A 23,154-nucleotide genomic window follows, 5' to 3' on the forward strand; every position below is an offset into this window, starting at 1 on the left:
GAAACTAGATCTATCAGCTCTAACAGAAAAGTCACTAATAATTTTCATTCTAATACAGAAAAGCCTAAAATAAAATATAAATTATAAAGCACTGAGTGACTTTGTTTTCATAAACAAAAACTAAGTCACATATAAAAATTTGAAAAATACTATATTAATAGCATAAGCATTCTTAGTTTTTTATTTAAAAGGAAGTTCAAAGCCCCAAACGGACTAGCACCACTCATTCTTTTACTTATAGTTAAATATGATTGCAGGGCTTCCCCTGTGGCTCAGTGGTCAAGAATCTGCCTGCAATGCAGGAGATGCAGGTTTGATCCTTGGGTCAGGGAGATCCCCTAGGGGAGGGCATGCAAACCAATCCACTATTCTTGCCTGGAGAATCCCATGCACAGAGGAGGCTGGCAGGCCGCAGTCCATGAGGCTGCAAAGAGTCAGATATGACTAAAGCGACTGGGCATGCAGGGCACGCAGGACTGTTTATAGATTATTTGTCCTTGTTGATTTTCACCTTCTAGGGAAGTTAAAGACCTGACATCAGTCTTATCCACTGGTTGCAATGACAATACTTACTATTCATTAACTGCTTACTTTGTGTCAGATACCGTTCAGAGCATTTTATAGGCATTACCTCATTTAGTCTTCACAAGAACCTTTTGAAGTAAGAACTATAATTACTTGTATTTTAAGCATAAGAAAATTGAGGCAGAGAAGGTAACTAACTTTTTCATGGTCACAAAGGAAGTATGTATCAGGTAGAGTTATAATTCAGACAGACATCTGAATAGATTCCATCTCATAGACCAGTTATAACCATCAAAATTCCTCTGCCTTGAGAAGATTACAGAGCTCAACAAATTGTAGATGTCTCATTATATGAATTCTTTTATTTACTTCTAAATAAACTAAAAGGAGAAAAGCATGAGGTACGTCCAGGGTCTGGGTTTCATGTAAAAAATACAATAGGTTTAGTTTTCAACACTGGTGAAAAACTTAGAACATCCTAAGTATGTATGATCATTATCTATTTTGAAAATGGATTTTCATATACCAAGACCTTTCTTTTTATGAATCTATCTATTCATTTATTTAAATTTTTACTGGAGTATAGTTGATTCATAATGCTGTGTTAGTTTCAGATGTACAGCAAAATTCACTGCTGATTCATCAATTATACATATACACATATCCCTTCTTTTTTAGATTCTTATCCCATACAAGTCATTACGGAGTACTGAGAGAAGTTCCCTGTGCTATACACTAGGTCCTAATTAGTTATCTATTTTATATATAGTAGTATATACCCAAGATCTTTCTTTTTTGATGGTAAGTTTATAATACTGTCCTCAAGTGGTTGTTGTACATAAATAATACAATACAGCTTTCAAGATGCTGAAGTACAATGATACTATTAACTTGATGTATTAAATGATATAGGTCAAATCTGAGGGATTAAATCTTATTGTCAGAATTTTATTGTATCAAGTATTGATTTAAAGAAGTCAGCTGATGAAATGAGTATGCTTATATAGACTGTCCTTGCCCTGCTAGCACTGGTGGCGTGGGATTGGCCTTCCAGCTTAATGGCTTTAAAACTTCCCTGCATATTTTTTATACCCACCATGAATCAGTCATTAAACACTAGATTTCTTCATATTCCTTGAAAAAGTTCTGCTAAATTGGTCTATGTGTGATGAGGGAGATATATGGCCTCAAAAGGCAAATCAGAAACTCCAGGGGCAGGCTATTCCAATTTGTTTCTCCTGGCAAGAAATGCCCCTCACTCTGAACATCACTGTGAAGAAACAAGGTTTCTGATGAGATTGTACTGTCCATCTCAAGAATGTTGAGGCTAAAAAAGGTTGAAAACTATTTGTATTGCTAATGTAAAGATGAAACTCCCTTCCCACCATTCCCAATATAAAAGCAAACTATATTTCCATCAGTGGTTTCCTGGTGGCTCAGTGGTAAAGAATCTACCTGCAATGCAGGAGACATGGGTTCGGTCCCTGGGTTGGGAAGATCCCCTGGAGAAGGAAAGAGCAACCGACTCCAATATATTTGACTGGAAAATCCCATGGAGAGTGGAGCCTGGCAGGCTACAGTCTATGGGGTCGCAAAAAGGTCGGACATGACTTAACAACTAAACAGCAACAACAAAATATATTTCTATCCTGTTTGATTTTACAACTTTCCTTATGAAGGTTCCAAAGGGACTTTTTACTGCTTCTTGGTCCATTTTGGGAGGTATTATATGGCTATAAATTTCTTCCCTGAGAAACATTTAAATAAGCTAGTGACCAATAACCAGTTAAATCACTGTATTAACATGTACTATAGAATTTGCCAAGTTTTCTGACCTTTCACATTAAAGTCTGTTTGGAAAAGAGCATGGTTTTAATAAAAGGCATGGTTTAAAAGAAAACAAAAAACTAATAAAAAAATTAGCTGTCTGTTTAAAAGATTCTGATATGCTCCTCATTTTAATACAGCAAATTTCTGGCAAACCCAGCACATTTCTGCCTTTTTCATATAGCTTCTACAAAGTAGTACAACTGTAGAAATGCTATTTATACTACTGCTTGAGATATGGTATACTCCTAGGTAAAGTGAGAATATAAAAAAGTAGCATACTTGGGTCATGAAAGTGCTTTTATATGATTTGCATTTTGGATTACATCAAAAAATGCTAAAAGCACAGCCTTTCAAAGCCCAATATTACAATAACTCTAAGATATTACAAGACAATGTGGTCAGTCATTTCAGTTGTGTCCGACTCTTTGCGACTCCATGGACTGTACCTTGCCTATGGCTGACACAACTGAGCGACTGAACTGAACTGAACTGAACTGATGGCTGATTCATGTTGAGGTTTGACAGAAAACAGCAAAATTCTATAAAGCAATTATCCTTCAATAGAAAATAAATTAATTTTAAAAATCCTTTTGTTAAAAGTACAAATTCTATATGTAGTTTTTTTTGTGTGTCTTCATTTTAGATGAAAAATTATAGAAGAAATCTAATGATACTCTTTCCTTTTTCCATATGAGCAGGAGTAGTTTTGGTTCTGATTAAAATGATTCCCTCAGAGTCCTCATTTTTGGCAAACATTCACTAAAGAAACTATTAAGCAACTCAACAGTATTAGGCATTTAGATACAGATTTGTCTTTTAATATAAAACATTTTGTGAATACAATGCCCCAAACAGTATTTTGCTTTTTACACTTATTTGTAAGTCATTTATAATCCTGTTGGTACTTTTGAGGGGGTACTTAGAGAAGATCCTATTGAGGAACTTCTGTGAAAATGATATAAAAACTAGAGGTATATTATCTTCTTACCTTAGAAGTGCAAACAGCTATGTTAGCAGGAAGCTGAGAAAACTGCTTCAGTTCAAATACATCATGTGCTGCCCACCGACTCATGTGATTTTCAGCTTTGCTTGATCCAATCACATTCTGGTTTGAGTGAATGTAAGCCACTTCCTGAACACCATCTAAGAAAGAATTGATGTTTATTAACTGATGTCTTATGATGAAACAACATAGTTCAAGATATACTTTAAAAATTATCAGCAACACATTTAAAATAGGTTATGCTTATTTTATTTTTAATCCTCAAGAAAAACACTGAGTTTATATGTCAATATCTCAATATTCTTTTTAAAAAATTGAAAAGAGTTCAAATATATTTTTAAACTCTTAGGTTAACTTAGAAATGACTTTTCCCTCTCATACAAGAATTTCTGATATCAGGTAACAATTTTTAGATTTAAGCGTGAAATGAGGAAAGTCATTGTAGAAGGTTGTTTCTATGAATTTGTCATCTCTGTTGATGTAAAAAGAATGTTTACTACTTTAAAAGCAGTGCTAACCTCATTTGTTCCTTTAAACACGTACTTGATTACAGTTATGAAGTAGGAGCATGGGGTTTATGACCAGGGAGTTTTGTTTGGTCAGCTTTGTTCAGTTTTATTGTTTGTAAATTGTCTTTTTTGTACATATGCCCAGAGATTGTCAAGATTTGGAGGTTTTTAGGAAATGAAAAAAATTAACTTACAGCTTTTATCTAAAAGAAGTTTAAAAATGGCTTTTTTTTTAAATTGCTTTGCTTCTAGGCACCTATAATTTACTTTTAAATTGTGGTCATTAAAAGAGAAGGCTAGAATTGAAGTCTATAAAAGCTCCCTCAAACACCTCTGACAGTGAACCTCAATTATGCGCTTCAACACTTGTGCTTTTTCAGCCCTGAAACTCTCTCAGTCAGAATTGCCAATCATGAGAAAACAAGATGTTGTTAAATGACTAAAAGAGCAACCAAGATAATTTTCTCCTTAAATTTTGAAATATCAGTTAGGGGGTATATAGCAACAGTTTAAAACCATCCAAAGAATTCTTCTGGTAAAAAATTGACTCAGATAGTATTCTTAATTTTAATGACATATTTCATACATTCAAAACAGGTTCCATACAAACTATTACATCTTTTATATAGTAAAAAAGAAAAAAAGACCCAGCTTGGCTGCTCTTTAAAACAGAAGTTCATGTAATAATTCTTCAAACCTAAAATCTAATTGTTGCACACAAACCAAAGGGTAGTCCAGTGTTGGTATCCCCTACTTCTTGAACGTTTCCTTTTTACCACTTAGCTTTTCTGGAAGACTTACATTAGTACCTGTTTTCACTCTAACAGAAAGAAATCCAAAGAGGATTTTCACTTTTATGAAAAAGGGCAAAAAGCAAAACAGTGTTTGTAGCCAGACCTTCAATAGGCAGCATACTCCTTGGCAGCAAGCATGGCACTGCGAAGCTCCTTTACCAGGAACAACACTCAGTATCTCAGCATTAAGCCATCAGAACTTTGAATTGTGTTGGTGAGTATCTGTGCTTTACCTGGATTTACCTCGTGCAGCCATTAACAAGATTTATCCTAAGGTAAAGCTTCTTTGCTTTACGCCATTTCAGTTTATGAAAAATTACATAAGGCGGCTCTACTTTTCCATAGCAGGGCAAAATATGTATGTATCATAATGAACTTTTAAATGAAGACTACTAAAAACCACAAAAGAAAGCTTGTTTTGTCAAACACAATTATTAAGGTTTCTACATCAAAATATCAGATTCTTTCTGGTGACTTTTTTGGGGGAAAAAATCAAGACACTTCTGAAAGCAATGCTAACTCAAAAATCACTGATCTGACTGTCAGCAGATGATGGTAAGGGGAAGCAGTTTTTCCAGCTTTCTAAAACATGACAGCAACTAGACTGCAAAACCAAAAGCCAAGGACAACACTTCCAACAAAATTAGATGACAAGATATTCCTACTAGCTCTGAAATATAAGAAGCTAGGTTCAGCTCACTAGTAGCTACACACTCTGTAGGCATCAGGGCTTGTGTGAAGGAAAAAGGAAGGGGCAGGGTGGCATCTGATGGATTTGAGAACAGGAGATTCTAGCACAATAGGCTACCTGGAGATCAGCAGCTATATTTGGGAAGATGTTCCATTCTCTAAAGCTGAGTACAGAGTACACGGGGCTTGCCTAAGGGGCTAGGGCAGGCTAGCCCTAAGGAACTCCCCAAACTGACTCCCTAGGGCTCCCAGGCCAGGGTTAAATAAGAAGGAAAACTGCTGGGGTGAAGTAAAAGTGAACACAATAGGAAGAACAGGAATGAGGAAAAGAGATGGTCAAGAGCAAAGCAGGAGAAATGGTTAGAAACAAGAAATCCCAATACTGTTTTGAACACTATGCAAAAATTACAAATATGAATCTCTGTGAAATTAGAAAAGATTTCCTAAATTCTGCCTCATTTTAAAAAATTCAGGGGAAAGAATCTGTATAAAAATGAGCAAAGGGTCAAACCTCATAAAACTTATAATAGAAAAGAGAATAAGCAGCAGAATAACATCCCTAAATGCCAGAAAGACAAGCTTACAAAACAAAATTGTAACTAATTTCAAAATTAGGTAAAAGACTTCAAGAAAATGGTAAAACATAGGGATCAGCAATAAAAATCAGACTTTTAACTACAAAGGGCACAAACTGTTATTAACAAGAATCTCAGAGAATATTACTCTCATGAGTACTTTATGGGATCTACTAGAAATAAAGAGACCTATTAGAATATAAGCTTTAGACAATCAAAATGACTAGACAGACACTGACATGAAGACTAATGAGAAGCATTACATTTATAGTTACCTGCAAACCAAGAATAGAAGTCTAAGAGGAGAGAGTATAATGCAGTGTATTCTGACAATGAACACATAACATATCCATTATAAAATCAGGGAGAAATGGGAGAGCATATGGATAGTCTGCCCCAAACATTAATGGTTCCAGGAATCACACTACAATAGTATTGATATTGTTATTATTTGACTTTTGTGTAACATGGATACAAAATGAGTAATTATGGGATATTATAATTAAATCATTCCCTGTATGCTTAAGAACCAGGATTATCAGTAGAGAAGAAAAAGTATGTAAATATGATAGAGAAGAGATTAAGTAAAAGCTCTAGGTGTACTTAGTCACTCAGTTGTGTCCAACTATTTGCGACCTCATGTAGCCCACCAGGATCCTCTGTCCATGGGGATTCTCCAGGCAAGAATATTGGATGAGTTGCCATGCCCTCCTCCAGGGGATCTTCCCAACCCAGGGATCAAACCCAGGTCTTCCATATTGCAGGCAGATTCTCTACCATCTAAGCCACCAGGGAAGCCCAAGAATATTGGAGTGGGTAGCCTTCCCCTTCTCTATACCCCCCAAATAAAGAATAAATATGGAAGCATGAAAATGAACTCATGAAGTATTTATCTCATATATAAAAATACATACTTCACACATATGTAAACTCACATATACATATATATATATACACACACACAATTTATAATAAAATTTATCCACTGAAAAGACCCAGAAATAATAACTAAGCAAGTAGTAGCAATGATCATTTCTAGCACCAGACTGTGGTCTTGAAACACACTTTGTCACTAGAAGAAACCCAGACTTCTTAGAGAAATGACTGATTTTAGGTCTGAGGCAGAAAATGCATGAGATGATCCTGGAGTATTGTGTAATACTAGATCGCTATCAAAGACGACTAGCATCACGTCAAAGATCTAAGGACTCAGAATGCTCATGTTTAAAGGCTCCCACTGTCCAAAGATGGGAAAACTGAGCCTCAATAATGGTACTAATTAAAATGAATTTAGACTTATTAAATGAGCTTGAATCAATTAATTCACAATGATTTTAAGAAAAGAAATTGAAGGATGACTAAAAGTTGGTAAATAAATTATTTTTCCTACCTTATCTATATGAACTGTACCACTGGGTAAGTAATAGTAGATGAGGGGAAGTACTGCCTCAAAAAAGCATTCTAACAAATGAAGAAGAAATGAGAAGTAGAAACCATCATTGTGCTACTCTGAGTGAATAAATGGCTGCTAAGATCGTAAAGAGACAAACCAGCAAACATTTTGTCAAACACTAACATTCAGAAAACTAAGATCATGGCATCCGGTCCCATCACTTCATGGGAAATAGATGGGGAAACAGTGGAAACAGTGTCAGACTTTATTTTTCTGGGCTCCAAAATCACTGCAGATGGTGACTGCAGCCATGAAATTAAAAGACGCTTATTCCTTGGAAGGAAAGTTATGATTAACCTAGATAGCATATTAAAAAGCAGAGACATTACTTTGCTAACAAAGGTCCGTTTAGTCAAGGATATGGTTTTTCCAGTGGTCATGCATGGATGTGAGATTTGGACTATAAAGAAAGCTGAGCATAGAAGAATTGATGCTTTTGAACTATGGTATTGGAGAAGACCCTTGAGAGTCCCTTGGACTGCAAGGAGATCCAACCAGTCCATCCTAAAGGAGATCAGTCCTGGGTGTTCATTGGAGGGACTGATATTGAAGCTGAAACTCCAATACTTTGGCCACCTGATGCGAAGAGCTGACTCATTTGAAAAGACCCTGATGCTGGGAGGGATTGGGGACAGGAGGAGAAGGGGATGACAGGATGAGATGGTTGGATGGCATCACCGACTCAACGGACGTGGGTTTGGGTGGACCCTGGGAGTTGGTGGAGGCCTGGCGTGCTGCGGTTCATGGGGTCGCAAAGAGTTGGACGTGACTGAGTGACTGAACTGAACTGAACTGAACTTTTGTCTTGCCAAAGAGACTGAACCTGAATTTGATACAGTGTCAGAAGTGAACTGCTCTTTTTCAGGAAATACAGAGGGTTGAGGAATACGTTCACCTGCACCAATAGCACACAATCAGCAAAAGACAAACTGCAGAAAATAACTGGCCTGCTTTCTTCAACAAAGAAATCATATAAAGAAGGGGGGAAAAAAAGAAAAAAATCATATAAACTGTAAAGAAATGAAAGGGATGGAGGAAGAATCTTATAAACTATATAAATTTTTTTTAATGAGACTATAATGTTATGGGTTATACATTGTATCAAATGTATACACATTTGATAAAACCATAAAAATGCAAAAAAGTTAAAATAATTAGTTTATAGTGATTCAGATGGGCTACACAGAAGGGGTTCTGATATACATGACAAACTTCTCTATCCTGATCTAGGTCTTCCCTTTATCCTGCCACTACCCACTTCCTCATTTGTATCTCAATATAGCATCTCGAATGCAGAGTTAATTCAAACTAATTCAAGCATCTCTTAAGAGCTATTTGATTGCATACAACAAATATGTAAAGAAAAGTTTTCAGAATGGATTTGCAGTTACCTAAAAATTTATCCATTGATTCACATATCCGATTTTGATTGACAATGCTCTCATTTGAAAATTTCATTGGTTTTCTTGGTATGAAAGTGCTATTTCTTTTACGGTTAGTTAATTTTGAAGAGACACTGATTTTATCTTTTATAGTTTTTGGTCTGTGGTTTTGTTTAGAGAAACTGATGTGGCCAACAGATAAATTATCATCTGAGGATGAAAAATCATCAATAGTCTGAGAGTTACAATCTTCATCTGTTGCACACCGTTGGTTTGCTTTCTTCATTGTTTTTGGAAAAGTGTAAAGTTCCCTTTTATTTTCCTTTTTTCTCTTAAACCTCAGAGAACTAGTAGCTCTTTGCTTTCTTACTCTTGACTTGCAGAAAACTTCAATGTCATCAGATTCATCACTAATATCACTACTACCTTTTCTTTTTGTATTAGATTTTAGGGTCTCAATCTCAAGATTTAATTGTTTTGAAACTAGCCCATTTCCTCTGACATTGGTCTTTGTATCATCACCATTATTTTTTATATTTACAGGATTTTCTGATTCAGAATCTTCAGATCCATCCACAGGTGGCTTAAACCTTATATTCTTCTTAAGGAATCTCTGAGTTGTATACTGTGTGGGAAAGATGATATCACTATCTTCTGATTCTGTGACATTCTGTAACATGCAATGGTGGTCAACTGTGTTTTTAAAGTTCTTCTCATCATCAGATTCAGAAGGAATATTCTCTTCTAAAATTTTCTCACTTTTATCTAAAACACATTTTCCATTTGGATTTAGGACATTAGCTAATTTCTGATGTTTCAAAGTACCAAGAGAGTCTTGGCTCTTCTGACAACCAGCATTTTTGGCTTCTGTGGAAAAGCATGTGGGCTGTCCATCAGAACTTTCATCGTCAGAGGCAATATTTTCATCACCATCCTCAACTGTTTCACATTTTGTCTCAAACAATTTAGAGAAACCACACTGGAGTAGGCTAAGCTGCCCAGGAGAAACTGAAGCTTTCCTTGAGTCAGATGCTTTGTTTTTAGCAGTCTTTGTCACTGAGTTGCTCACTGATTCATCTTCACTAAAATCACTGCAGAGATCACACGCTGCTTCCGCTAGCTGTTCTGGACCTCTGTGTTCCGGACCATCAGGCTCCCTCGCCTATAGAAGAGGCAATGACAGAAACATTAGAAAATGTCAGAATAATGACATCAAATCTATTACACTGCAAGGGAATTAAATTTGGGCAGATAATTTATATACAAGTATATCACTTGGTTTTTTCTAAAAGTAAAACATGTGGTAAACAAATATAAAGGATTTAATATTACAGTCTGGTATACTCTTTTCAAGTTGAATAACTTTCCGAATAAATAAAAGTTAAAACTAGAATATAAAGTGGTCAAATTATTCACAAGGAAAACACAGAGCAGAACTGTTAGCTTCTAAGATGCAGAGATTGAATCTGGCCTTAAAGTGAAAAGCACATAACCTGTTGCTTACTACAGTCCAGCTGATACTTTCAACCATGCTTTAAAAACAAAACAAATGTGCAGGAGTTAAAGAATTCTAGTTAAATATTAAATATTTAACTAATATTAATATAATAATATTCTAGTTAAATATTTCTAGTTCATTAAAAATAAGATTGGACAGGATCTTGACCACCATAAATAAATAAAATATTGAAGCTATTTTGAAGTAAAATTTATTACAAATTTAAGCCTAATATTTATTTTTTTTCACATCAATTAGAGCTAAATATATTCTTCAGTTTCTGTAAACTGAGGCTTTATTAGTGAAAGATTTGGGGAAAGTATTATCCGATAATCTGGTAATATTTCTGCCAACATTTGATATTCATGTATTTCTATAAATTAAAAAAAAGACTCACCACATAATGGGTGATATAAATTTACAGGAGTGTTACAAATTAATAGCTATCACTGCATATAGTTATCATAGTTACATAATACACTGCTGTATCATACGGATGTTATATCATAACAGCTAGTTATCATGTAGCCCACTATATCTTTGGGCTACTATAAATTTAGAGTTAAATTCTTAAAAGAAAAAAGGCAAAAATAGCAACAGCAATTAAAATTTTATACATATTCTTTACTTTTAAAAAGGCTTTATGATGGCAACATAAATTTCTGTAGAATGTGAGATGACACACTACTAAAACTGTCACAAGACAAAGGACTTAAATATCTGCTTGAGTCAGAGAATGAGTGATGTCTGGATTTAATAATATTAAATATATACTGATTGTGATTTTTCCATTTAATTTGTTGCTTATGTTAGACTGGTTACCTACACAGTGCATTTATTTCTGAATTTGTAATTTGGTATAGTTAAAATTCCAGTTTGGATGTAAACACCTGAAGATTGCTCCTGAATTTTTTTAATGATATGAAATATTAGTCTAAATTATTAACTTTACTGACAGTCCTCTAACTTTGTGTCCCTGACTTTTTAAAAAATCCATTTTCTTTACACATTGAGAAATGAAGGAAAAAGAAAAGAAAGTTAAAATCATTATGTACATGTTTCCCAGGAGCTCTAGATTAAAAAATTGCTTACTGTTTCTAGTTTGTGTACTGGAGTTTCCTCGTTCAACCACGTTGTAGCTGTCATGATCCCAGCTTCCACCTTGCCTTCTCTCTACAAAAAATGCAAATCACTGTTTAATATATGAAGTAGAAACAACCAGATAAACTACAGCAATGGCATGATAAAACTTAAGAGTTAGGAAAACTGAACACAAGGAATTCCCTGGCAGTTTAGTGGAGAAGGGAACGGCTAACCACTCCAGTATTCTTGCCTGAAGAATTCCACCAACAGAGGAGCCTGGCGGGCTACAATCCATTGGTTAGCAAAGAGTCTGACATGACTGAGCAACTTTCACTTTCTCAGTGGTTATGATTCTCTCTGCAATTTCACTGCTGTGGGCCTGGGTTCAATCCCTATCTGGGAAACTAAGATCCCTCAAACCACATGGGGTGGCAAAAAAACAAATAAGTAAGTAAACTGAGTACAGCTTGCTTTAACTCTCTAATGCTATTTTTCAATTTGCTAATTCAGGAATTCATATATATATATATATATATATATATATATATTAAAATGCTTATAATTCTTAGATAGTATAGAGGCACTGTGGAAATCTGTTGGGCCCATAAAAAACTCATTCTTATCATAAGCTTACTTTTTCAGATAGAAAATTAATATCATTTTTCAGCAAACTCCACTAAAAGCCCTAGTAGGGAGGGAAGGTGAAAAAAATATTAAAAATTTACCCAGTAGTGATAGCCTATAATAACCATGTCTATATGATAACTACATAACTTGGTATGTAATATAATTATATAATATTATAATAACTCTAAAAATACAGTATCATAGAAAATACTGGGTATTGGGAACTTGATATTTTAGCTTATGTTGCTAGTGTGCTTATATTTCATATTCATTAAAATATGTTTATTGATTTCTTCAGTGAAGCAGATATGAAAATGAAAATATCCATCTTATATAAAACTGAAAAAAATCTTAATACTCTAAGAGGCTAGCTACATCTTTTAGGAAAAGTATGCTTTTACAGCTTTTGGTATATCATTTAGCAGAGATATTTAATGGCCTAGATTCCAGAATACTAAATTCTTCTTCAAAAGGAAATACATTAATTTCTCTTTTCAAGTCTATCTCATGATAGACAAGGGGAAATAACATTATCATTACCAGAGTTACAAATATCAAATTTATAAATACACCAGTGTTCATAATTTACCAAAGATATGGTTCCGGTTACCTGGTACCCAAGGCAAAAAGTGAGAATCTCTCCTACTGAATTTGAAAGAATGATAGAGTTCTTGAATAAGCTCTTTTCTACCAAAGCCCAGAGGCTGTCACGTTAAGGGAGTGAGGAGCCTCCTTCCTAGTACTCCTTTTTTCCTCTTCAACAGAAGTCAAATATGATAGGTGTAACTGACAGCACCAGAATTCTTCAAGCTGTCAGAACCCTCAGTGACAGGTATATGGCAACTCCAGTCTTCTGTTGCTTAGTCCAAACACCCTGGTGTACATGCATTTTAAGGTACTTCAGTCATCTCTGACTCTTTGGGACGCTATGGGCAGTAGCCCACCAGGCTTCTCTGTCTAAGAGCTTCTGCAGGCAAGAATATTGGAGTGGACTAACATGCCCTCCTCCAAGGGATCTTCCTGACTGAGGGATCGAAACAGCATCTCTTGGCGTCTCTTGAATTGACAGGCAGATTCTTCAGCACCAGGGCCACACGGGAAGCCCATAAATACCCTGGGTCAGTTCAGTTCAGTCGCTCAGCAGTGTCCAACTCCTTGTGACCCCATGAATCACAGCACGCCAGGCCTCCCTGTCCATCACCAACTTCCGGAATTAACTCATGTCCATCAAGTCAGTGATGCCATCCAGCCATCTCATCCTCTGTCATCCCTTTCTGCTCCTGCCCCCAATCCCTCCCAGTATTAGGGTCTTTTCCAAAGAGTCAACTCTTTGCATGAGGTGGCCCAAGTATTGGAGTTTCAGCTTCAGCATCAGTCCTTCCAATGAACACCCAGGACTGATCTCCTTTAGGAGGGACTGGTTGGATCTCCTTGCAGTCCAAGGGACTCTCAAGAGTCTTCTCCAACACTACAGCTCAAAAGCATCAATTCTTCGGGGCTCAGCTTTCTTCACAGTCCAACTATCACATCCATAACATGACCACTGGAAAAACCATAGCCTTGACTAGATGGACCTTTGTTGGCAAAGTAATATCTCTGCTTTTCAATATGCTATCTAGGTTGGTCATAACTTTTCTTCCAAGGAATAAGCGTCTTTTAATTTCATGGCTGCAGTCACCATCTGCAGTGATTTTGGAGCCGCAAAAAATAAAGTCAGCCACTGTTTTCACTGTCTCCCCATCTATCTGGCATGAAGTGATGGGACCAGATGCCATGACCTTAGTTTTCTGAATGTTGAGCTTTAAGCCAAATTTTTCACTCTCCTCTTTCACTTTCATCAAGAGGTTTTTTCTTTAGTTCCTCTTCACTTCCTGCCATAAGGGTGGTGTCATCTGCATATCTGAGGTTACTGATATTTCTCCTGGCAATCTTGATTCCAGCTTGTGCTTCTTCCAACCCAGCGTTTCTCATGATGTACTCTGCATGGAAGTTAAATATGCAGGGTGACAATATACAGCCTTGATGTACTCCTTTTCCTATTTGGAACCAGTCTGTTGTTCCATGTCCAGTTCTAACTGTTGCTTCCTGACCTGCATATAGGTTTCTCAAGAGGCAGGTCAGGTGGTCTGGTATTCCCATCTCTTTCAGAATTTTCCACAGTTGATTGTGGTCCACACAGTCAAAGGCTTTGGCATAGTCAATAAAGCAGAAATAGATGTTTTTCTGGAACTCTCTTGCTTTTTCCATGATCCTGTAGATGTTGGCAATTTGAGCTCTGGTTCCTCTGCCTTTTCTAAAACCAGCTTGAACATCTGGAAGTTCATGGTTCATGTACTGCTGAAGCCTGCCTTGGAGAATTTTGAGCATTACTTTACTAGCATGCGAGATGAGTGCAATTGTGCAGTAGTTTGAGCATTCTTTGGTATTGCCTTTCTTTGGGATTGGAATGAAAACTGACCTTTTCCAGTCCTGTGGCCACTGCTGAGTTTTCCAAATTTGCTGACATACAGAATGCAGCACTTTCACAGCATCATCTTTCAGGATTTGAAGTAGCTCAACTGGAATTCCATCACCTCCACTAGCTTTGTTTATAGTGATGCTTTCTAAGGCCCACTAGACTTCACATTCCAGGATGTCTGGCTTTAGGTGAGTGATCACACCATCATGATTATCTGGGTCGTGAAGTGCCGGGAGCCACCACGGGAGATCCCACCCATGACTAAAGTCATGTGGAAGAGAACTGTTAAGCAAGGCTTTAGAACTCAACGGGCTCCCTAGGCTTTCTTGAGCATCTACCCCCAAACCAAAATCTGTCTGTTTTACTATTTCATGACTTTCACCAACTCCTCTGACATTAACAGGGGGCTTTTCTTGACCACCTTTTTCTGGAGAAAATTAACTTAGGGCTATAGCTAATAAGTCTCCTGGACATGAGAGGAATATTTCCAATCAAACCCCCTCTGTTAGCATTTTAGCTTGGTTGGCAGATATATCCAGACTCTTGCAGCTACGCATATGATTATTTACATCCTCCCAACTGTGAGAGGCATGGAAAGCCTAAAACATAGAGCCTTTCAAAGAGTTAAAAGTTATTAGAGTAGTGCTAATGTAGGATTTCATTATTGGGCCAATGCTTGTTGCTAAGTTCCCGTATCTCTTATCCACTGTGCACCTGGGAGTGCATTAGTTAACATAGTAGGAAAGTAAGAAAAACAAGTGTAGCCTTGAAATTAACCACATCAGACTTTGAGCTAATTGGTTCTTTCTTGTAACTCACTGCACCTTTGCTTCGTGAGAATGTTACTCTGTTTAATACTTTTTGAGGCTGACATAGATTAGAAATATAAGAAAAAACATTTCAAGAGAAAATAAGTTTTCTGGTTGAGAAGCCTTTATCAAAAGAGGGTCATAAAATGTTCACAGGCCTCCAAGGCCAGAAGATAATGTACATGATATTGTTTTTGGAAAAGGTTTGCAAAAATAATCCTGGTTTCGATAAAGACAAAACAGATGTAATGTTTGGGTTGACTCTGTATGGCTTTGCATCTTTCATTTCCCTCTATGTATAAGACAAGGTATAAAACTACCTTTTAATAGTAAAGCTATTGGGCCTCACTTAAAGAAGCTTGGTCACCCCGTGTTTTTCTTTTTTTCTCTCTTACTTTCTTTTTCAGGCTGATCCCTTGGAGCATAGAGGCTCCCTGCGTTCACTTATCTGCCTGGGTTTCTAAGACCTGAACGGGAAGACGCTCTGCGTCTTCACTCGGGAGACCGGGAAGGCACCTGTGGCCTCTGCAAACAGGGCAAACTTCTTGTCTCAAAGTTTTATTGGCTTTCTATGTAAACCAAAAAATATCAGCCTCTTTCTCTCCTCTACTTTCTTATCTACAATATTCTTTCCTTATCTCTCTCTAAATCATCCGCAGACGCCATTCTTCCTTCAGGTTCCCCTAGATCCTGCGGGGGCTGGACCCCGGCAGTGAAGCTCTTTTTGTACAGTTCTTCTGTGTATCCTTGCCACCTCTTCTTAATATCTTCTGCTTCTGTTAGGTCTATACCATTTCTGTCCTTTATTGAGCCCATCTTTCCATGAAATGATCCCTTGGTATCTCTAATTTTTTGAAGAGATCTCTAGTCTTTCCCTTTCTGTTGTTTGCCTCTATTTCTTTGCATTGATTGCTGAGGAAGGCTTTCTTATCTCTCCTTGCTATTCTTTGGAACTCTACATTCAGATGCTTATATCTTTCCTTTTTTCCTTTGCTTTTTGCTTCTCTTCTTTTCACAGCTATTTGTAAGGCCACCTCAGACAGCCATTTTGCTTTTTTGCATTTCTTTTCCATGAGGATGGTCTTGATCCCTGTCTCCTGTACAATGTCACGAACCTCAGTCCATAGTTCATCAGGCACTCTGTCTATCAGATCTAGTCCCTTAAATCTATTTCTCACTTCCACTGTATAATCATAAGGGATTTGATTTAGGTCATACCTGAATGGTCTAGTGGTTTTCCCCACCTTCAATTTAAGTCTGAATTTGGCAATAAGGAGTTCATGATCTGAGCCACAGTCAGCTCCTGGTCTTGTTTTTGCTGACTGTATAGAGTCAGCCTTAATTGCTTTTTCTACATACCTTATATCTACTGCATCAGCAGATCCTATCAGTGCCTCAGGGTACACACCACTATCCTCTGGCCCAAACCACCAACTCTTGGCTAGATTGTTGCAGTATCTCCCTACCTGGCTTCTTGCTTCTGTTCTTATACTTCTATAGTCCAATTCTTAATCTTTAGAATAAACAGTATAGATTACACTATGTCATTCTGCTGTTCAGAACTCCAATTGCTTTTGTTCTCACTCAAAGTCAAAGCCAAAGTTCCTACAGGATCTGGCTTCCTGTCATCTCACTGGCCCCATCTTTGGCTCTCTTGTTTACTACACTCTGGCTACTTTGGCTTCCTTGCCATTTTGAAATCATGCTGAGCATGCTCCTCTCTGAGGGTCTTTGCATTGTTTTTCTGTCTAAAACACTTCTTCCTTGTCTCTTCAAAGAGTCAAATGCAATCTCACAGTGAATGCTTCCTTGGCTACTCCATCTAAAATTGTAATGCTCTTTTCTTGGCAGTCTCCCCACTTTGTTTCCTGGCTCTATTTTTTTTTTCTTTTTTTAGATATACTTTACATATTACAGCATGTATATTTAAGGTCTACAAGGTATTAATTTCATATGTTTATATATTGTAACGGGGGGCTTCTCAAGTGGCTCAGTGGTAAAGAATTCGCCTAGCAATGCAGGAAATGCAAAAGACATGGGTTTGATCCTTGGGTCAGGAAGATCCCCTGAGTAGGAAATGGCAACCCAGGGACAAAGGAGCCCAGTGGGCTACAGTCCACTGAGCCACAAAGAGTCAGACGTGACTTGAGTACACATGCACATATGATGTAATATGATTACCATCACAGCTTTAGCTAACACCTCGAATGTATCATATAATATCATTTCTTTCATGTGGTGAGAACAATTAAGATCTGGTCCTTAGGCAGTTTTGGGGTATATAACATAGTATTGTTGACAATACTCACCATGCTGTGTATTACATCTCTAGAATTTATTCATCTTCTACTTGCTCTATATTTATCTTTAGAATCTGTCATCATGATATACTAAATTCAGTTATTTTTTCTCTTTATTATTTGTTTCTCCCAAATAGAATGTAAATTTTTGTAGACAGGACTTTTAATCTATTTTATTAATTTCTGTACGCCTAGCTCTATGATCCAGAGAAAGCAATGGTACCCCACTCCAGTACTCTTGCCTGGCAAATCCCATGGATGGAAGAACCTGGTGGGCTGCAGTCCATGGGGTCGCTTAAAGTCAGATACGACTGAGTGACTTCACTTTCACTTTTCACTTTCATGCACTGGAGAAGGAAATGGCAACCCACTCCAGTGTTCTTGCCTGGAGAATCCCAGGGACGGGGGAGCCTGGTGGGCTGCTGTCTATGGGTTCGCACAGAGTTGGACACGACTGAAGTGACTTAGCAGCAGCAGCAGCAGCTCTATGATCAGAGAAGGCAGTGGCACCCCACTCCAGTATTCCTGCCTGGAAAATCCCATGGATGGAAGAGCCTGGTAGGCTGCAAGTCCATGGGGTCGTGAAGAGTCAGACACGACTGAGCAACTTCACTTTCACTTTTACTTTCCTGCATTGGAAAAGGAAATGGCAACCCACTCCAGTGTTCTTGCCTGGAGAATCCCAGGGATGGGGGAGCCTGGTGGGCTGCTGTCTATGGGTTCGCACATAGTCGGACACAACTGAAGTGACTTAGCAGCAGCAGCAGCTCTATGATGTATAATACTGGACATTTCACACATACTCAATATTTGTGAAATTAGTTATCAATATATATATTTTAAAGGGAAACCATTAAAAGAAAGTCACTGTCAAATAGAACTAAAATGCCCAGAAATCATCATAGTAAAAGCGCTCTATAAATTCAAATTTCTATATCTTATAACATTTAAAAAGGGATTTTTCTACAACCTTGAAAAATTAAAAATGTATCACAGGAAGTAAAACACTTCTTTTACTTTATGATATATGCTTCCCTTATATAGGGCTTGGACTAATAATATTTAAAAATGTAATCTGGCCAAAAGCACAACATGAATCTACTAAATTCTGACTGAAACAAATGAGCAATTTTAATTCAAAATTTAATTTAATAATTGAATGCCAATGAGAGTCCTAGAAAGAAGTTAAGCATATTCTCCCATAAACAAAATATAAGATTATGGAGGGTCCTGTCATTAATAAACAATCCTGGAGGAAAAATAACATATTTTGAGGACAACCTGAGAATAAGAGAACTTTCTGTCTAATAACCTGTCAAATGCAATATCTTACATAACAGTTTTTTAACAGAGGAACAGCGGCTATGCTGATTAAAAACAGAGAACAAAACTATTTGATATATAGCAGAAAACAGGAAGGCTGAGCACAAAGAATTGATGTTTTATAACTGTGGTGCTGGAAAAGACTCTTGAGGGTTCCTTGGACAGCAAGGAGATCCAATCAGTCAATGCTAAAGAAAATCAACCCTGAACATTCATTGGAAGGACTGACGTTGAAGCTGAATCTTCAATACTCTGTCCATCTGACATGAAGAGCCAACTCACTGGAAAAGACCCTGATGCGAGAAAAGACTGAGAGCAAGAGGAGAAGGAGACGGCAGAAGATGAGATGGCACGACCAACTCAATGGACAAGATTTGAGCAAGCTCCAGGAGATAGTGAAGGATAGTAAAAGATAAATGAAGGCTAGTAAAAAATGATGCTGTGGAAGTGCTGCACTCAATATGCTAGCAAATTTAGAAAACTCAGCAGTGGCCACAGGATAGAAGAGGTGTTTTCATTCCAATCCCAAAGAAAGGCAATACCAAAGAATGCTCAAACTACCACATAACTGCACTCATCTCACATGTTAGCAAAGTAATGCTTAAAATTCTCCAAGCCAGGCTTCAACAGTATATGAACCGTGAACTTCCAGATGTTCAAGCTGGATTTAGGAGAGGCAGAGGAACCAGAGATCAAATTGCAAAAATCCAATGGATCATCAGAAAAGCAAGAAAGTTCCAGAAAAACATCTACTTCTGTTTTATTGACAATGCCAAAGCCTTTGCCTGTGTGGATCACAACAAACTGTGGAAAATTCTTCAAGAGATGGAAATACCAGACCACCTTACCTGCCTCTTGAGAAATCTGTATGCAGGTCAGGAAGCAACAGTTAGAACTGGACATGGAACAACAGACTGGTTCCAAATAGGAAAGGAGTATGTCAAGGCTGTATTTTGTCACCCTGCTTATTTAATTTATAGGTAGAGTACATCATGAGAAATGCTGGGCTGGATGAAGCACAAGCTGGAATCAAGACTGCCAGGAGAATAACCTGGCAATATCAATATCCTAATAATCAATATCAATAACCTTAGATATGCAGATGACATCACCCTTATGGCAGAAAGTGAAGAAGAACTAAAGAGCCTCTTGATGAAAGTGAAAGAGGAGAGTGAAACAGCTGGCTTAAAACTCAACATTCAGAAAACCAAGATCATGGCATCTGGTCCCATCATTTCATGGCAAATAGATGGGGAAACAGTGGAAACAGTGAGAGACTTTATTTCTGGGGGTCCAAAATCACTGTAGATGGTGACTGCAGCCACGAAATTAAAAGATGCTTGCTCCTTGGAAGAGGACCTTTTCTTGGAAGAAAAGTTATAACCAACCTAGACAGCATATTAAAAAGCAGAGACATTATTTTGCCAACACAGGTCCGTCTAGTCAAGGCTATAGTTTTTCCAGTAGCCATGTATGGATGTGAGAGTTGGCTATAAAGAAAGCTGAGGGCCGAAGAACTGACGCTTTTGAATTGTGGAGTTGGAAAAGACTCTTGAGAGTCCCTTGGACAGCAAAGAGATTCAACCAGTCTATCCTAAAGGAAATCAGTCCTGAATATTCATGGAAGGACTGATGCTGAAGCTGACACTCTAATACTTTGGTCACCTAATACAAAGAACTGACTCACTGGAAAAGATCCTGATGCTGGGAAAGATTGAAGGCGGGAGGAGGAAGGGATGACAGAGGATGAGATGGTTGGATGGCATCACTGACTCAATGGGCATGAGTCTGAGTAAACTCTGCAAGTTGGTGATAGACAGGGAGGCCTGGGATGCTGCAGTCCACGGGGTCACAAAGAGCCGGACATGACTGAGTGAGTGAACTGAACTGAGTGAAGGACAGGGAAGCATGGCATACTGCAGTCCATGGGGCTGCAGAGCCAGGCAGGACTTAGCAACTGAACAACAACAGAAAACAGGAAAAGTAATAAAATATGAATATATTTTACAGATAATGATCTCAAATTAGAAACACAAATGTACATATGTTGTGCAGTACTCTGTAATGGAGGTACGATCTGAGGGGGACCTGAAGGACAGACAAGGTTATTGATTAGAGAAGAGGAATCAAGAAGTCCATGAATGAACCAGCATATACGAAATAAGAAAAAGGGGAACCTTAAATGGGTCACTCAATTCAGAATCAAATAATTACTATAAAATAAAACTCAGCAGTATACATCAGACATTGTATAACAGTTGTAATATTCACGACATACAAATCATACATACCTTCCTCTTCTCCATCCATTGGTGATCACATTTGAACCTCTACCGAACTGACTTAACATATGCTCACCAATGTTACGTGTACATTATATAAATGTTCTCTTCCATATCCCATAAACATGGTCTAAGCTCTTTAAGGACAGAGACTAATAGCTCCTTGAACTGTTTTTACGGTACTATTAAATAAATGAAGTACATTAAGGTTTTACTACAAAGTCCTGGAAGTTAAGGGAAATATCCTTAAGTTTTTCAAGACTCAGTTTCCTCAGCTTTATGATGAAGGGATTGAAAAAAAATGATAGCCCAAGATTTCACAATACTCATATCAATATTAACTAAAACATAGGCTAATATTCTTAGTATTCTAGTATATTAAAGAATTTAAAAGTTTTTTTAAAGGATATAAATATCCTGTTAAGAATAAGAAACATCTGTATCCTGAGGATGAACACAACTGGGAGAGTCTGAAATATTGGTGTGTAATTTTCAGTGGGAACAGAAAAAGAAAGTCTCCACAAGACATGAGAGTACATCTCAGGGAGTATTTGGTAACTTTTAATCAAAACACATTTTATATTTTTGTTTACTTAGGAAAGTCTCTTTTTTTAGTTCCTGACTTCAACAGCTGTTTTCCAAATGATAAATTTCTCTTTACCAGTCTGAAAATGGCCTTGGAAGGTCATACTACCTTGTATATGTATCTGAATTTAACTATGCATGGGGAAAATCTTAGATTAGAGGTATAATAATTCATTTCCAATTTCTCTAAAAGTAGAAATTCTAAATATAGGACTTTTTTATGAAGAAAACCAAAAATTTCTCTGAAAAGGCACCAGCAATTTTCCTGAGGTAGAAAACCATACTTAAAATACTGAAAAGATCAAAGAAAAATTTCACACCTCCAGGATGTCCCTTGTAAGACAAGACCCTTGGGACCTCAGTTTGAAGAGATTATAGACCCCAAAAAGTTCTCCTCGATGCTCTTTTGATCCTTGAACTGCTTCAAAATATCGCTTGGCATTTTCACTTCCAACCACCACACAGTGAAGTTGCTATAACAGAAAAAACACAAGATATTTTTGAAGTGTTTGCTCCAACAATATGTCAGAATTTCCTGGCATTCCCTGTATATACACAGCTTTAGCTCGAGCAGGCAGAATCTCCGTAGGGAGGAAATTTTATTTTAATTTCCCTGGCAGATGTTGCCATTATGGTGAAATAATCTGTCCAGTCTTATTGAAGAACAAAATCTTAATTTCCTATTTTATCTGTTTTCTAACAACTGACTCAAGATCATTTCTCTATGGCCTAGCCACTTGATGTAAAATGTAAAAGGCACATATTTGAAAACACTTTTCTCCTTTCTAGACTCTTACTTCAATAGAAACTACTAAAACTGGAAAATAGTCCCTACATCACCAAAGTTAAATTATAATCTAAAGTAGTTATACAATAACCACATTGGTATCAAACTAATTGTGGCCATGGTTACACTGTCAACTAATAGCAAAAATCCAACCATTGTTTAAAGACACTGCATCCCTGAAACAATGGTGAATTCAGCAAGAACACTGACATGGAACCCTTAAGGACATACACCACTTTAGTATCAACGTAATGTGTCTCCTAACTGATTAGATATTTTACTGTATATAACTAAATACACTTCGACTAATCCCATGTGCACTCTAACATTTCTTAAAAGAAACAAAGAGTGACAAATAACCTCAATCTATTGCTGATGGAAGGATTAGTAAGAAGGGATGCTTTGTGATTTTCACCAGACTGATTGGTAGTATCAGTTCAGTTCAGTTGCTCTGTCGTGTCCCACTCTTTGCAAGCCCGTGAACCGCACGTGCCAGGCACTATAATTCATTGTTTTAGGGGCTTCCTTGGTGGCTCAGTGTAAAGAATTCACCTGCCAAGGTAGGAGATGCGGGTTTGATCCCTGAATTAGAAGTTCCCCTGGAGAAGGAAATAGCAACCCAGCTCCAGTATTCTTGGTAT

At 37.3% G+C, this 23,154-nt stretch overlaps 1 protein-coding gene across 10 annotated transcripts in view; it reads right to left on the minus strand.

Annotated features, from left to right (window-relative positions):
- The window catches only part of ERCC6L2 (ERCC excision repair 6 like 2), a 155,259-nt gene that overhangs the window by 28,169 nt on the left and 103,936 nt on the right, over positions 1 to 23,154 (minus strand). For all 10 annotated transcript variants that reach the window (XM_060409071.1, XM_060409070.1, XM_027964231.2 and 7 more), the window contains 4 exons: positions 22,047 to 22,199; positions 11,352 to 11,432; positions 8,771 to 9,923; positions 3,344 to 3,498 (listed from right to left, as the gene is read on the minus strand). In XM_060409071.1, the coding sequence (XP_060265054.1) occupies positions 3,344 to 3,498; positions 8,771 to 9,923; positions 11,352 to 11,432; positions 22,047 to 22,199 (1,542 nt within the window). The remainder of the gene's footprint in view (positions 1 to 3,343; positions 3,499 to 8,770; positions 9,924 to 11,351; positions 11,433 to 22,046; positions 22,200 to 23,154) is intronic.

Source organism: Ovis aries, chromosome 2 (genome assembly GCF_016772045.2).
Source record: "Ovis aries strain OAR_USU_Benz2616 breed Rambouillet chromosome 2, ARS-UI_Ramb_v3.0, whole genome shotgun sequence".
In the NCBI taxonomy this organism is placed as follows: Eukaryota; Metazoa; Chordata; class Mammalia; order Artiodactyla; family Bovidae; genus Ovis; species Ovis aries.